The following is a 17,297-nucleotide window of genomic DNA, read 5'->3' as shown; positions in this document are numbered from 1 at the left end:
TAATGATTGTATCTTATCGAAGAAAACTCGTCTCCTTGCCTGAATTTTAGCTTCTTCTTTTTCAAGATTGCGGGAAAGAAATAGTTGAACATCAATCGCAATCATAAAGAGAAGCCACATCCTTAAAAACAAACACAGGAGTACTGAGACGCACTACGAAATGCTTCCTTTTGTTGGGGGGGGGGGTTATTGATTATTCTGAAGGTTCATAGATCACACAATTCATATGGTTCGCTATTAGCTTAGGTTCGTTAAGAAAAAAAAAATAAACAGATAAATGCGTTCCTTTTCCGGTGGTTCCTTTACCCGAAAGTAATCAAGCAATCACTTATTTCAGTATAAGATTTGTGAATACAAAACGATACGACGACGGCCTTTAAAGCATTAATTCCGAATATAATTGTAAATATGACTATCGGTCTATACTCAACTTCTCAAATGCAGAAAGATTGCAACTGTAAATGTGGTGTTCTGTAAAAAAAAAAAATAATAATAATAAACAAAAAAAAAATAGGTTTAAGCTACAAGTTAATGGTTCTTTATATGCTATGGTATCATAAAAGTGACCGAGAATAAAAAGCACTATAATTTCAAATTAATATGATACAATCATAATTATAAAAAAAAACAACAACATGAAGCTGTTAGGCCTATACATCAACATTTGCTTCTGATACGTATAATATAAATTATGTGCAGCTTTGGCAAGCGCGATAAAAGCGATAGATAATGTGGACGCAACGCCTATAAGGGAAATGTGCCTAATATGGCGGGAATTCAGAATGTTACGGCTGTATACAGCTGCAGCAGAGCAGGCACGAAAGCAGTCGTTGATCCTCTGCAACATTACGACCATGTGCATTATTAGAGGGTTTTTAGTACACGCAAAGAACACGATCTGAAAAGACGACTATCGTTAATTAACTTCATTAACTTCCTCTATTGATGCTGTCTTTTGTATCCCCCCCCCCCCCCCCCCCTACAATGGGTTCTCAGGTTCTATTCACTCTAGTAGTCCATGGGCCAGGCCAGATATTGGTACCATCTGAGGTGGCAATACCTTTTTGGTGTCATTTTGTTTGTCGGGCATAGATATGCCTATCAAGCTATGATAGCATTTCCAAATGAGTAGCTTAGTCATAGTAAATTAATTTTAAACCAATTTGGTCTCGTTGTTATATCCCTCTACTTCTGAATCGAGACCAACCGCTATACAAAGAAGAGTACTGTCTTCTGTATGTTCACAGGTGTTCTGTTGTAAACGCGGTGCGCTTAGTCTTTATTCAAGGCAGCGAAGGGAATATCCAAGGGTTATGATATCCACGGCGCTTAGTCTAATATTCAAGACGGCGAAGGGAATATCCAAAGCTTAACAGTGTATATCCCTTTATCTAAAAACAACAACAACAACAAAGCAATTATTTATCATTTTCCGCTGAAAACGCTACGGTGAAAACGCTAATACCATGCCAATGTCGCTTTATTTCCATTCAAACAATGAAATATTATGCAAAATCAATGTACCGGTACACTACAATACATTATAATTGATAATGTTGTAAATGAACAGAGTGATTTTTGTTTATAATTGATGTATTTGTTGAGAGGGTGGTATAAAAACAGTATGGATAATCCCTTTTATTAGGAACTTTAGATATGATAACGGTACATTGTTGTAGATAAAGACTAAGCGCATTGCACCGCGTGACAGCTGTGGACATCATAACCCTTTGGATATTCCCTTCGCTGCCTTGAATAAAGACTAAGCGCATCGCGTTTACAACAGAACACCTGTGGACATACAGAAGGCAGTGTTCTTCTTTGTATAGCGGTTAGTTTCGATTCAGAAGTATAGGGATATAAAAACGAAACCAAATTGGTTAAAAATTCATTTATTATGACTAAGCTACTCATTTGGAAATGCTATCATAGCTTGATAAGCGTATCTATGTCCGACAAACAAAATGACACCAAAAAGGTTTTGCCACCTCGAGTGGTACCAACAACCCATTTTTCGGGTCTTGGCCCATGGACTATAGGTATTGGTACTTGCTAGACGCATCTCCTTTAGTTTCCACTGACAACAATATGGGAGGAGAATGGAAGCGATCAAGGCCCTCGCTAAAAGACGCTTGTTGTAATACGCATTGCGTGCCTTTCTTTCTTTCTTTCTACTGTTTCCTATTGTTTGTGAGTTAAAAACTTGCGGCAACTAAGTCACCGCAGCCGACACACAACGCTTACCGACTCATTCATGCGGCGGCAGCGTCACGGACACAAACGCACTTCAGTTTACATTCGGGCTGCCGTATTGGTTAGAATAGTTAATGATAGACCTGTCCTGCGATTGGGTCATTTGCCATCTTACACATCCAAGCTATGCCGTATACGGTAGTGCGTGCGATTGAGCGTAAACGCCATCGCTAAGCAGGACTGTTGTATTGTTTCGTCTATAGTGAAAGAAACAGGTTGTTAGCTTGAACATAGCCCGAACTTTAAGAGCGATTTTCTCCGTTATTTAGAAAATGGACTGACATCATAAGCGTAGATAATATTCGTTTCTATGATCCATAGGGATGTCCAAATGAGTTGTATTACATATCAGTGTAAAGCTTAGTGTCTGTAGAATTCACATATAGGCATAACTACGATCTCATTTTTTGCGACTTTTGACTCATTCCGACGGAGCGCATCACGTGTGTGGCGCTCCGACAAAATGAGTCATAAGTCGCACGGCGAGTTTTCCCGTAATGAGCCGCAAATGAAGGGGAAGCAGTGCTCGGGTCGAAATTTTTTTATACGGATTTTGATTCCTTGATGTTTTATCTGTTTGTACAGAAAATTTCAGCGTGTAAAAATGAGTACAAGTGTCCCAAATCACAGTTTTTCTGAGACAATTTTTTCGGTTACATTTTTTTCGAACGCTCGCCTTTGCGTTGCGTTTCGCACCTATTGTTCTTGCCCGATTGAGACTCCACCTCCGTTTCTAGGGTGTATGCTAATGAGGCATTGCTCTTGACCCCATTGAAGACAAAACAAAGCATGGTGCGCGCGGCGGTCAAGCGGTGAGGGCTTTAGAATTACGCAATAATAGTGAGCTGACCAAGGCTATCGATTGCATGACCAGCGAGTTTCGTTTGATACATGCCCTCCATTTCATGAAGTGGTGATTGATGTGACGCACAAATCGCGCTGAAAAAAATAATTCCAACGAACGATCACGCAGAATTTATAATACTTTATCTATGAGCTCATACAATGATCATAATAATCGAACTTGAAACCTCTGTATGCGAGTGTGTACTTTTACAACGGTTATTAATTGGCCTCATTAATGAATTCATTCAAATAATCATAACTTTCTTTCCCTGGTATGTGCCTTGCTGTTTAAAGTTCATCTCTGGAGATATAGTAGGGCCTAAAAGTTGTCAATTACATGTATTCTCGTTTTTATTAAGTCGACAATTCGTGTGATAATTCGCCAAATTTATGTAATGCATACTATTGTTTCCCTGGTTAATAAAACTTATTGCCCTATTTCTTATGATGGTTTGGGCCGCGACGGCATGGAGAGAAATCGGAAGATAAACATTATTAATGCCCAAATACAATGTAGGTCGTGTTCCCTTTTGAGGATACTCTGACTCTTGTCATCTGTGTATTTTTTTAGAGGTAGGACCTATCTGAGAAAGGGACAGAAAGCTGTGTCGCTACTCAAAAGTGTGCTTCTTCATTTTGTTTTGTTTTTTAATCAGAATGTTTGTAATGATAGCTGTTTGTCGTGTATTGCGTGTAGCTGACATGTGAGAGGTCAAGTCTGCAAAGAATTTGGCTAACAGCTTTGCGAAGTAGCAGCGCTAATTGCCCATTGAATTGCGTATTCTGAGGAATTTCAAATGAAAGAACTCGGACGACACTGTTCACGCCTTGTATCCGAGTAAACCCCGCATCAACGAAGCCTTAAACAATGAAAGGTAAACTTCCTGCTATCAAGGGGTGGATAAAGACGCAACCAGTATTCTTTCTTCGCCATTGATAGCAGAATCAGTGACTGAATGGAGCAACAGTGTTGGAGGATCGGCATTATGTCTGCTAGTTTGTAAAAGAATTTTTCAGTCCCCTTTTGTCTTCAGAACCACAGTCAGGGACGCTAAGTTACTCTATCTCCTACAAGCTGTCGTTACTATCTTAAAACGTGAATTTTATGAAAGGTTAAAAGTGATTGCGGAATCAGTTCTTCTGCGTGACACATGCAGGCTTTTATAATAGCATACCAAGCTTAAATCGTTTACCTGTATAGAAAGGGCGGGGATACACACTTATCGCAATTATCCGGATTTGAGAGTAATACACTCTACTAGTTTTCTTCATCTTTCCCTCAACAAAGACCATGGTAATTCAAAACAAACAAACAAACTAACTAACTAACTAACAAACAAGCAGTTGCATTATATCAGAACGTACACAAATTTTTGTGTTTCATGTATGTATAGGTCATCTCTTGATGTATAGTACGCATTTGTTGTCGTTTTTACAGTGTTTCCTAATAAATGCCTATAGCGAAAACCCAACACAACTTTTATCAAGGAGGAAAGGGAACTTACATTTAAATATAACATAGTTTACAGAAATCAGACATGTAAATAAGGCAATCATATACATCCGCACGGCCGATTATAATCTCTTACTTTGATTATCAAACATGATCGCCGGCATTTACGTGCTTTTTTCTAATTTTTTGAACTTTGCCTCATTTTCTCTTTTTTTTTTTAAACAACTGCTCGAAACATTTAAAAATCGTAACACAGTCTGCTAACCCACAACATGATATTCCATTTGATTCGTCACTTATTGTTGGTCGGGTGACGCCAAATGTTGGAATCTCGAGCGATGATACACGGCATTTTGTTTGTTGGTTTTCGTCTCATCGCTCAAAAGAATTTTGACTACGATTACAGAGGTATCATCTACAAGACATAACTGATAGTTTACAGTAGTGATCATCAATTCAGTAAGGATTAGTCAAGTCATGAATTCACTTTACCCATCATGTCTTTTCGAACTACGACATTGTTTGGGTAACCGCGCCTTTTTGTTCTCATAGTTCAAACTAATTCTTGACATAATCAAAACAAATAATTTTCTTTATATAATTTCTCAAAATATCCGAAAGATGGCCTAAGTCAAAACTTTCTACAAAGATTGCATATGGCAATCTTTACTAGCCTCAACAAGTTTTCTAGAGCTATCAGTTCCCCCTATGACGATGATTTCGATTGCGTTTTGAATTTGCATCGAACTACTTTCAAAACAGCTATTACCTTTATATTTCGATTAATAAACCAGTCTTTTGAATTCATAACCAACATTCGTAATCGTAACCATACAGTAACATAATACTGCATGTCAATAAAAGTTGGAAAATGTAAATGCTATGTCAGTAGCGCAAAATAAATGAGTACCGATTATTTTCATACATTCTAATTCCTAAATGATGTCGCTACGAAAATGACACATGGTTTGACGACTGCTTCTAGCAAATAAAAGTAAAAAGGAATGGGATATACTTCTAACGATAGTACCACGCCGTACAATGCATTTCACTGTATTTGGTAACGTTTGGTTACGTTTCTGTGCGCTTTACGTACGGAAAATAAAAGGCAGATTGATGCTATTAACATGCTTACACACAACGCATTCAAAATGTTTTTTGAAATACACCGTGTGCAATATAATATTTTAGTATACGTTTTGAAACTTTGAATTTGCGAGTCCTTTATAAAGTTATAAGCAGGGTTATTACATTATCAAGCAAAAATTTAAGTATTTAGGGATTAGGATTTGCGCAGACGACTAACAGTGCTATATATAGCGATCGTTCGCAACAGAGACAATCCTCTTCATTAGATATACAATGTAATTCTGTCTTCATGAATTGAAAGAGAAACGAAAAGAAGTCAACTTTTTAACTTCATGTAGCTTTCTCACCAATTGAACTTGATTTGATCCGCCATGCATGATATTGCTGTGTGTTCTATTAATTCTATTAAATTATCTAATCGGCGTGCTTGTTTTTTATGCAGAAAATCACAAGTAAGTTTAATTCATTGAAGTTCATAATATTTGCACATATGGCGTGTTCGTAGTTTCGTATTTTCATTTTTATAATATATCATTTGTCCATTATCTGATTCTGACCACGAAAATATGGTGACTGTTTAAGTGCGGAGCATGAACTGGAAAATGTAATGTCTCCTGTCAGTATAGACAAACAAATTTCTAGTCTATCCCCGCTTTAAATGGAAATGAAAAAAAAAACAAAAAACAAATTCGACTTTCAGTAGATTTCAACCGTTTTGTATAGTGCCTGATTCATGTAATGGACACAATTCTTTAGCACATAAGCAATCACACAACTTTCGGGAATAGATGTATGTCTTAATGATTGTATCTCATGGAAGAAAACTCGTCTCCTTGCCTGAATTTTAGCTTCTTCCTGTTCAAGCTTGCGTGAAAGAAATAGTTGAACATCAATCGCAATCATTAAGAGAGGCACATCCTTAAAAATAAGCACAGGAGTACTGTTTTCTGTATGTTCCGTAGAGCTGTAAAATGCAGCTCTATGGTATATGTTCACAGGTATTCTGTTGTAAACGCGGTGCGCTTAGTCTTTATTCTAGACGGCGAAGGGAATATCCAAAGCTTATGATACAGTGTATATCCTTTTATCTTAAAACAACAACAACAACAACCAAAAAAAAAAAAGATTCCTCTTGAATTTTACCGTATTTTGCAATTATCTATCATTTTCCGGCAAAAACGCTAGTGTGAAAACGCTAACACCACGCCGATGTCGCTTTATTTTCATCCAACAAAAAAGGATATTGCAAAAACAATGGACCGGTACACTACAATACATTATAATGAATAATATTGTAAATAAACAGAGTGATTTTTGTTTAAAATTGATTTATTTGTTTAGAGGGTGGTATAAAAACAGTATAGATAATCCCTTATATGAGGAACTTTAGATATGATAACGGTACATTGGTCCAGATGAAGACTATATAAGCGCACCGCGTGACAGCTGTGGACATCATAACCCTTTGGATATTCCCTTCGCTGCCTTGAATAAAGACTAAGCGCATCGCGCTTACAACAGAACACCTATGGACGTACGGAAGACAGTGCTCTTCTTTTTATAGCGGTTAGTTTCGATTCAGAAGTATAGGGATATAAAAACGAGACCAAATTGGTTTAAAAAAAAAACAACATTTTTTTATGACTAAGCTACTCATTTGGAAATGCTATCATAGCTTGATAAGCATATCTCTGCCCGAAAACAAACTGACACCAAAAAGGTTTTGCCACCTCAGGTGGTACCAACAACCCATTTTCGGGTCTTGGCCCATGGACTATAAATTGAAGTGTGTTCATGCTACATTTGAAGGGATAGCATATAGCGAAGGGAAAACAAACCTGAATGGCCATCTTCAGGAAGCTATTTTTTGTTGGCGATTATGAATTACTTAACTATGAAATTGAAATAAAAACATACAGAAAAACGACTGCAAAATCTTTGCATAATGTGCCATTATTTATAATCAAGTTTCCATTACTTTTCTTTTATGATACATTTCCTTCGATTAGTGCTCCTTTATTCTTTCCCATTACATTTCATCACTTTCCTTTCCGGCTATCCACTTCATTCCCGCCTACAAACGTATACAGATATTTTGCCCGTATATACAATCTCAAAAGATATTGCCATAACACAGATAGGCAAACCTGACCGGATGTAACATTACATTTCGATTGCTAAAGTGTGATCGGATTACCATCTATCAAAAAGAATTTAGAAGACCATCATATTTCTCCCCCCCCCCATCCTCTTTGATCTCTCTCCCTCTCTTTCCAGTTATCCAATTCTTTGATTGAATAATATCATTAGTGAAGATCACTTCTCGATGATGCTTTGCCTGTATTATATATATATATATATTTATATATATATATACATATATATATATATATATATATATATATATATATATATATATATATACAACAATATCTAATATATGCATTCATCAAACAACATTTAGAAGACCAGCCTATTTTTCTCCCTCTCTCTTTCTCTCCCTTTCAATCTTTCTTCTCATCGCTATAGATTCCAGTGTTTCGCCTGAAGACCGGAAGACCTCATAAATGTTCTATCAAATATACAAATTCCACAAAACAATAGTCTCTCCGGTTAGTGATGAGTTTTCATCATAATAATATTATAACAAATAACTTCTGTCTTATCACTATGTGAAATCTTATTACATGTGATTCGTAATGAGCAATACTTCTTGGCAGTAGAGTTTTAAGTCAATTATAACATTGTACATACAATTGGCAGCATTTAACCCCTACTGTTGAATCACAAATGTGCTCGTTGATCTCTTTTATTAAATCCCATGGAAACCTTAAGTCATATCTGTAGGCAGACATAATGGATAATTCCAGAAAGCAAACTTCTTATACAAAAAAAAAAGAGAAGAAACTTCTGTGTGGATGGCAGGTACCGCAATAGCATGGATTTTTTCAGATTTAGTTATCATAAGTTGTCAAAGAAAGCAAGAAAGATGCAATGATTTATTTGAATATTGAAAATCCCATCATGCTCTTGTCAACATTATGAAAGGGATAATTGCTGAAACAAAACCGAGAAACTAACTCAAATGAAAGATTGGTCTGCGAAACTCAACTTCGATGTTGCTTGAAGTTGTTTTTTTTTCTTTCTCTCATACCTATGAATGACAGTCTGATTATGTCATTTACAGGTCGTTCAAATAATCTACTTGGCCAACAAACCAAATAGAGGATATTCTGTATAACATTCATGCAACGCAAGATCCGATGGTTATTGCCTTTATGGGGTCCTATATATTCATCATGGTGAAACACAGCCTAACATATGCGAATGTTTTACGCAAGAATACTTTGAATAGACCAGGTGGCCAGAGTATCAGGTTACATTGTACCTTATTGAATAGACAGGATGTTGATATAAAGACATTCCTGGACGCGCTCGTAGAAAAGTCGGGGATTATGAGCATAATAGAGAAGTTCAAAGGCCGATTACAGACGGTCTCTTTTTTTCTGCACCGGTCCATAGAATGCATTTGCCTTCGTAGAAAGCGCTCTAAATTTGTGAAGAGTGATTAATTTTGTGAGAGATGGACCTGTGATAACCCATCGCTTCAATTGAACACTTTGTTTAGGAGCAAGGTATTTTGGGCAATAAAAGCATGAAATGTTCTTGTCTTATCTCATGTGTATCGATGAAATCAAATGTTTTCATGCTGCTATTGAAGTGGTTTATTCACTTATCGTGCCAGCGTAACATATATATATATATATAAGGATATATATGCATTTAGGTAGGACTACATTTTTTCATTCCATTAGACTTCGCGCACTCATGCACATTGCAGCATTTTCATATTCATAAACGATTGCAGCAAATGCTCATTTCCTTTATACATTATGCTTATTGAATGAGATTAGTTCTTCATTTCTTTCTTGTCTTTTATCGGGGGATGACTGGTACTGTATAAACAATAAATAAGCAAATATTGATTTACACTCATGACATAAGAGAAGAACAATTCAGCAAAATTAGCCGTCTGTTATGAGAGATTGAAGAATGCCAGGAGAAATGTTGTTTATTTCAACAAAGATATTGCCTTTTCCTTATTTTCTCAAGTGATGTAATAATTTTAGGCCTTCAAGCCTGTGTGGCTTGTGCTTGTCATACTTCTATGATCATGTCGGCTTCTTCTACAGCTGCTGGAGTATACGCGATGGCCAGCCCTTTTTTGTTGTTGCTAAATTGAATTAACTTCTGCGTCGAATTCGGGAATGGTCACCTGCGACCCTGTTTGAAAAGACGCTCTCTCACATGGAGACGAATTTGAATTGTCTACGGGCATTCTAATTTGAATACGTTTTTTTGAAGTGATAGGATATAGTGAGAGGAAACTGAGATTGAATTATGAACATATTCATGGCGCTATCTTTTTTTTCTTTTATTTTGTCGACGAGTTTGAATTACATAACAGTAAAATTAGAAAACAAACGTACACACACACACAGACACAGAAAAAAAAATGACTACGAAATCTTCGCATAATGTTTAACCATTTTGAACACTCGAATATGCCATTTTCTCTTCCTTTGTAATACATTTGCCTCGATTCGTGCTCCTTCATTTTTATCTCATTGCATCACATTACTTTCCTTTCCAGCTATCCACTATGTCTTCTTTATTCTCATCATCTTCAATTAGTCGTCTAGATTGAATATCCTCATCGATGGTGGCGATCACTTATCTAAGATACTTTGCCCGTATTATTATGTATAATCTAATAAGATATCACCATAACACAGATTATAGGCAAACCTAGCCGTGTATAATATTTCATTTCGTTTGCAAAAGTGTGTTAAGATTACCATTCATCGAACAAAATTTAGAAGACCAGCCTATTTTATTTTTTTCTCTCTATCTCTCAATCTTTCTTCTTATCGCATAGACTCCGATGTTTCATAGGCAGACCGGAAGAGCTTATAAATGTTCCGTCAACTGACTTGAACATGTGTTTTATAAGATCATATAGTTGTAAGTGAATATATAATTATATATATATATATATATATATTCTCCACCCTTTCTCATGTCTCTCTCTCTCTCTCACACACACACACGCACACACACACACACACACACATAGACAAAACAATAATCTATCCCGTTTGCTGATGACTTTTATCATATATATCATATCACAGTACACTGTGTAAGATTTAATCTCACTTGATGTGTAGTGAACAATATCTCATCCCGACATTACGGTGTATATAGGGTTGTAAGTGAATCGTGATTGCACATAAACTTTGCAACATTAAACCCGACAGGAAACCTACAAATGCGCTCGTTGATCTCCTTTATTGATCCCATGGAAACCTAAGACATATAATTATGGTCGAAATCTGGAGGCAGTCATGATAGATAAATTCAGAAAGAAAACGTCTCTATACAAAAAAATAGATAAATGAATAAATAAATCGTGGATTTCACAGGTTTAGTCATCATTAGTTGTCAAAGATTGCGAGAAAGGTGCAATGATTTAATTGAATATTGAACATCCCATCAGGCTTTTGTCAACATTATAAAAATTGTTGAAACAAAACCGAGAAACCAACTCAAATGGAAGATTAGTTCGCGAAACTCAACTTCGATGTTGCTTGAAGTTGTTGTTTGTTTTTCTGTCATACTTATGAATGACAGCCTGCTTATAAGATCGTTAAAAGAATCCATATACTTGACCAACGAACCAAATGGAGGATCCCTGTATAGCATTCATACAACGCAAGAGCCGATATTGCTACTACGGGGTCCTATATATTCATCATGGTGAAACACAGCCTAACATAATTACGCGCGTGTATTACGCAATAATACTTTGAATAGACCAGGTGGCCAGAGTATCAGGTTACATTGTACCTCCATGAATAGTCAGAATGTTGATACAAAAACATCCCTGGACGCGCTCGTAGCCGCCATCTGAAAAGTCGGGGATTATGAGCATAATAGAGATGTTCAAAGGCCGATTACAGACAGCCAGTTTTTCTGCACCGGTCCATCGAATACATTATAATGAGGTGCTTCGTATGTATTATGTAACCTTTTTTACGGACCCCAATGATTTAATGGTTGTTGGGAATCGAATGTGCAAGTTCTCATGTGGTTGTTACCAACATTTATCATAGCATTTATACTTCGACAATGACATACGCTGCAATAAAGCGAGAAACAAGACATATGGCAGAAGTTTTTTGTTCTTTTCTATCTCTTTCTCTCATACGCTTAGCATTCACGGGAAATTGTATATAAAAATTACGATGTTTGATATTTTGATGCTTGCAGCATTTTCAAAGAAACCTTGGGATAACTAGACCGGTGGTGTAATGTAAAACATTTTCTTGAATAAAGAAACGATTCAATCAATATCTATATATATTTGTGTATATGTATATAATATATATATATATATATATATATATATATATATATATATATATATATATATATATATATATATAAATGTATATTTATATTTCTTAATCTATGTATATGTATATATATATTTTGCCAAGATTACAAACCTATCGAGACGGAAACTGTTAATGTACCGACCTATCCTGCAGCGACGATGTTTTTTTTTTTATCTCCTGCTTACGACAATGTGTAAGCTCTACATATATTTCAAAGCTTTCGGGGAATATCAGAAAGGACAAAGAATGTGTGTGTGTGTTTGTGTTTTTTTTTTAAGAGAGGCAAAAATAGTAAAAATACTAATACACCATACTGATAATGTAACAATATGGAACATCTACAATGTACATTTATTATTACCTTTTGAGTGATCATCATCATCATCATCATCATCATCATCAACAAATGGTTCCCTTGATGTAAATACAATAGTTTTTCTCTGTTGTTGTTAATTGTCATTATTACCATGATTATTTCTACACTGTTCAAGTTATCGAGTGATAAAGACACACATACAACCACACAATTTTTCTAATTTCTTTGCAAGGAGAGATACATGTACACACGGTGATGGTACTCCATATTCTTAGAAAGATTGCAAGTGATCTCTGCAATGTAGAAAATCGTCCATTTTTGGACAGGCATGAGTGTTTACATGTAATACGCAGTTGCACAGACTTGTAAGGGCTTTTATTGAACATTGTACAGTGTGTACATCGTATCGTCTTCTCGCGATCGCTTGCAGGCACACAGGCATGGGCACGGATCCACAGACATGGACACGCAGGCGCACACATAGTCATGAGCACACACTTACAAAAGGGATATTATTATTTACAATGCATGCACGCACGGCCTCCAATGGATTCGCACGCAGGATGCTAGTCCACTGCCTAGACTGCCTTCGTATACCGCCAATGAGGGCGTATGAGAGAGTGAAAAAAAGATAAGAGTCCCGTGTCGGGACTAGCAGGATGCTAGATTCGCACGGACTCGCACGGTAGCGTGCCAGCACCACGCACGGTACCGTGCCAACACCTCGCACGGTAGCGTGCCAGATGGTCCGCACTCGACGGTGGCACGCAGCCGCACGGAGGCGCACTGACTGGCACGCAGCCGCACGGAGGCGCACGAGGTCGCACGGGGTCGCACGGGGGCGTACAGAAGCGCACGCACCCGCACGAGGCCGTATGAAATGGCACGGAGCCGCACGCACCCGTGCGAAACCGCACGCAGCCGCACGAAGCAGCCCCGTGCGCAGTGCGTGCGGGAGTAACATAACTTAATGGTCTGACTGTACATCATATTGCAAGATCACTGTAACATTTTGTGTATTTCCACTCTAAGCTTGTGGATCTGCAACTTTATCAGGGTAACATGATCAGGTTAATATTTACCAAATGCAGTATGCCAGCCATTGGTGGTCAAAACTCTGGTCTAATTTTGTTTTGTTTTGTTTCTTTCTCACTTAAACCCTTCTCTGTACAAGTGATCATGCACAGGAAAGCAAAGTTTGGCAACACATTTTATTGCCGCTTTGAAAAACTTTTCTGACCCAACACTCCACAAACAATCTTCTACTAATGATCCAACTTCATCTGTACATGGAAATTGAAAAATAGGAACCCAAAAATGTTGCCACCACATGGTTATTTTTGCATAAGTAGCAGAAAAGAGGACTTTGATGACTGTCTCTCATTTCCTCAGTAAGATGTCTAATGGTGCACTGACACTACTTACAGAAACATCAATAGCCACATCTGCTTTGGTTGAACTCATGCTGCGACGCTCCAGGTTCCATGTACATAGACTTCCCTGTCAGAATGAAGCAATGCATACACATAACTGTTACATTTATTTTGATTGTTAAACAGTAATCTTCACAGAACTCACTACAAGAGCTTTGAGAAGAAGGGTCTAGATGGTGTCCCTTGACAGTGTCATTTACTGAATCATATCTATTTTTCCAGGGCCTCACAAACAAATTCAATGCATCATTCCTCGCCTATAGGAGTATCTACACATAAGTTATTGTTTAACTGAATAGAATGTGAAATGATTACTAAACCTTGCAGTGTCTTCTTCTTCTTCTTCTTCATCAATGCTTCCTTTAATCCTGAACATTCTTGTAGATTGTATGTGTGTGTGTTTGTGTTTTTTAATAGGGAACTGGTGATGGTTTTATGTACTGACTTGTGTTGAAATCTACAAGGGAGTTGTGTATCTTGTAGAATGTATCAAGCCTGAGTGTTTCTCTTCTCTTCTGGAATGTCTACCAGCCAAGATGTTATACATGTAGCATTTCAGAGACACTGGATGTGTTATGATAGCGGGTGAACACGTATCTGGCAGCTCTTCTCTGAACCATTTCGAGCTGGTGGATGGAACCTGCTGTGTGGATATATCCCACAATAAGCATCCATACTCCAGAAGAGGGTACACAAGGGTCTTGTATGCTGTTGTTTTGGAGTTGAGAGGAGTGAACATGGAGATTCGATGTAAGAAGGCTAAGATGTTGTTTGCCTTCTGGCAAACTCCAGAAACATGACGATTCCAATTCAGGTCTTGGGTGATGATGATACCCAGATACTTTGTAGAAGAAACAAAATCAAGGACCGCTCCATTCAAGGTGTACTCATGATGCAATCTTGTCTTCTTTCTTGTGACGAGATACAGTGACACTAATTGTGCATTGAACTCCACCATCCACTTGCTTGACCATCTGTTGAATTCATCAAGGTCTTGTTGAAGACTTCTAGCATCATCTTGTGAATGGATAGTCATGAACATAATGGCATCATCAGCAAACAGTCTAACTGCAGATCAATCTTGTCTGGCAGGTCGTTTTCACACAAAAAGAAGAGGCAAGGTCCTAAAACAGAACCCTGAGAGATGCCTAATCCTACTTCCACATGTGATGAAGTTATGCCTTCCAGTACAACTTGTTGTTGGGTTGGTTTTTTTTTTTTTCTGTTACAACCTTGATGCCAAAGTACTCCAGTTTGTGAAGCTCATATGTCTGACTTTGTCTATCAAAGCTTTTCTGAAATTAGTCACAATGACGTCAGTCTGATTGTGTTCCTCCATGTTCTTCAAGAGGTCACTGACAAGGCCCAAAAGTTGAAGCTCACAGGAACGTCTCGAGCAAAAACCATGTTGAAAGTCATACAGGATGTTGTTTTTATTGCTATGTTTCATGATGTTGCTAGCAATGATGTGTTCCAACAGCTTACACGCAACACAAATAAGAGAGATGGGTTAATAATTTTCTAAGTTCGTTTTGTCTCCCTACTTAAAGATAGGCACCACATTTGCCTGTAGCCAGTCATCTGGAACTTCCCCAGTTTTGTAGGACAGACAGAAAATTGCCCTAAGTGGTGGAGTACACTTTTTCGTTAGTATCACATAATGGGTTGCTATAGTAACAGCACAAGATAACTTCTTCAGACCTAGGGCTGGGATGTCATCAGGTCCAGGTGCCTTCCCAGGATGGAGCCTATCTAGCATCTCCATGGTGCCTGCTGTGGTGATGTCGATTTTGGGCATGGATGTACAGGGAAATCTGAAGGAAGAAGATCTATGGGTGGACTTGTCTCCTGAGTGAATGCCTTCTTGAACTGGCTGTTCAATACCTCTGCATTCTCCCTTGAACTTGTCTCTGATTTCCCATTTTCAATAACGAAGGAATTGCACTGCTGTCTCATCTGTTGTTTTTCACAAAGCTCCAGAATTTTTTTCATGCCTGTGTGCTTATCTAACGAGTCAGTGGGTGTGAAGAGAAATTCTACATGATTCCAGTAGGCTCTGCATGACTGTGCTTGGATGTCCTTTTTCAGCTTTTGTAGTTCCTCTTCAAGTTTCAATGGCACAGGTCCCTGTTTCTTCTTGAAGAAACTGATCTTTTTGTGCAACCTGTCCCTTTTCTAGACTAGGCGACAAATTTTATCATTGATCCAGGGCAGGTTCTGTTTTGGACATAACATCTTCTGTGGAATGAACTTTGTAGTTCCTTCTCTGATTCCTGTCTTGCAGAGAAGCCACAGATCATGAACTGAAGCTTCTGATAATCTTGATGAAATGTTACCACTCACAGTCTGCATGTATTCTGCAAAGCCCTACCCATCCGCTTTGCTGTACACTGGTACCTATCTTGGGATTTGCTGCTGCTTTCATGGCCGAGCTAAGATCAAGCTCAGCAATCAGGCAGTCATGATCCGAGATTCCTGGTATGACTTTCACACTGTTCACCAGAGTAGGGTTGTTGATGAGGATCAGGTAAAGAACATTAGCTCGGCACGTTGGCATGTCGACTAGTTGGGTAAGGTGACGATCATCATCATCTATCATTTCCCCAACCAGTGGTATGCATCTAGAATCACCACATTCTTTATATCATGTAATATGACTTTCTCCTTGTATTATATGCTGAAATGCCAATTAGTGAAAATAGATAATAATTGATGATGAACAGTGTGGTGCCCACATGCTTCTGTTTGCAGGGTTTGCCACATTCACCCAGGGAGGTTAAAGTCACCTCCAAGAACCACAAAGTGCATCCTATCTAGTCAGGACAAGGACCTTTCCAGTTCAACCAGGTTATCTTCATCTCCTTCACGAGGTCAATACAATGCAATGTATAGAGACTTGCTCCCTGTCAGGTGAAGACGGCCCCATATCATTTCACAGTTTATTTCAAATTCTTCTTCTCTGGATACAGGTAGGTCTTTTTTGGTAGATATAAAGACTCCTCCATATGGATTGTTTGGTCAATCCTGGCGGATGATATTGTACTGTATATATGCTGTTATTTTCGCATACAGATATTTTCGCAAATGAGGAGATCACAGACATTTTTGTGAGATGTTGTTTTCACGAATTGATGCAGAGATCTTCATAAGCGCACTATTACCTTAGTGCACAGTGATATTTTCATGTGTTGTTAAATTCGCGGCCCATGTGTGATTCACAAAATTCACGAAAATTAAACCCTCGCGAAAATGACAGCTTATACAGTACTCATCTGTGGGAAACACCTCAGTGCTCCTAATGCTTTCAGACAGCCAAGGACTCTGTCTTTGTCCTCATCAACCCTGCCCAAAGGTCCCCACTGGAGTAACCTGAGTAAGTTGAAAAACTTTGTATCTTCTACACGAAATATGGCTCCTGCTATTAAAGTTGGCGAAGCTTGGATCAT

General features: G+C 37.9%; 1 protein-coding gene across 2 annotated transcripts in view; it reads right to left on the bottom strand.

Annotated features, from left to right (window-relative positions):
* LOC140241618 (cytoplasmic dynein 2 intermediate chain 2-like) overlaps nucleotides 1–17,297 on the bottom strand; it is a 55,709-nt gene that overhangs the window by 18,696 nt on the left and 19,716 nt on the right. For both annotated transcript variants that reach the window (XM_072321355.1, XM_072321356.1), the window contains one exon: nucleotides 13,844–13,918. In XM_072321355.1, the coding sequence (XP_072177456.1) occupies nucleotides 13,844–13,918 (75 nt within the window). The remainder of the gene's footprint in view (nucleotides 1–13,843; nucleotides 13,919–17,297) is intronic.

Source organism: Diadema setosum, chromosome 18, assembly GCF_964275005.1.
Source record: "Diadema setosum chromosome 18, eeDiaSeto1, whole genome shotgun sequence".
Taxonomy (NCBI): domain Eukaryota; kingdom Metazoa; phylum Echinodermata; class Echinoidea; order Diadematoida; family Diadematidae; genus Diadema; species Diadema setosum.
Note: the sequence above shows the minus strand (reverse complement) of the source record. Positions and strands in the feature narration are given on the sequence as shown.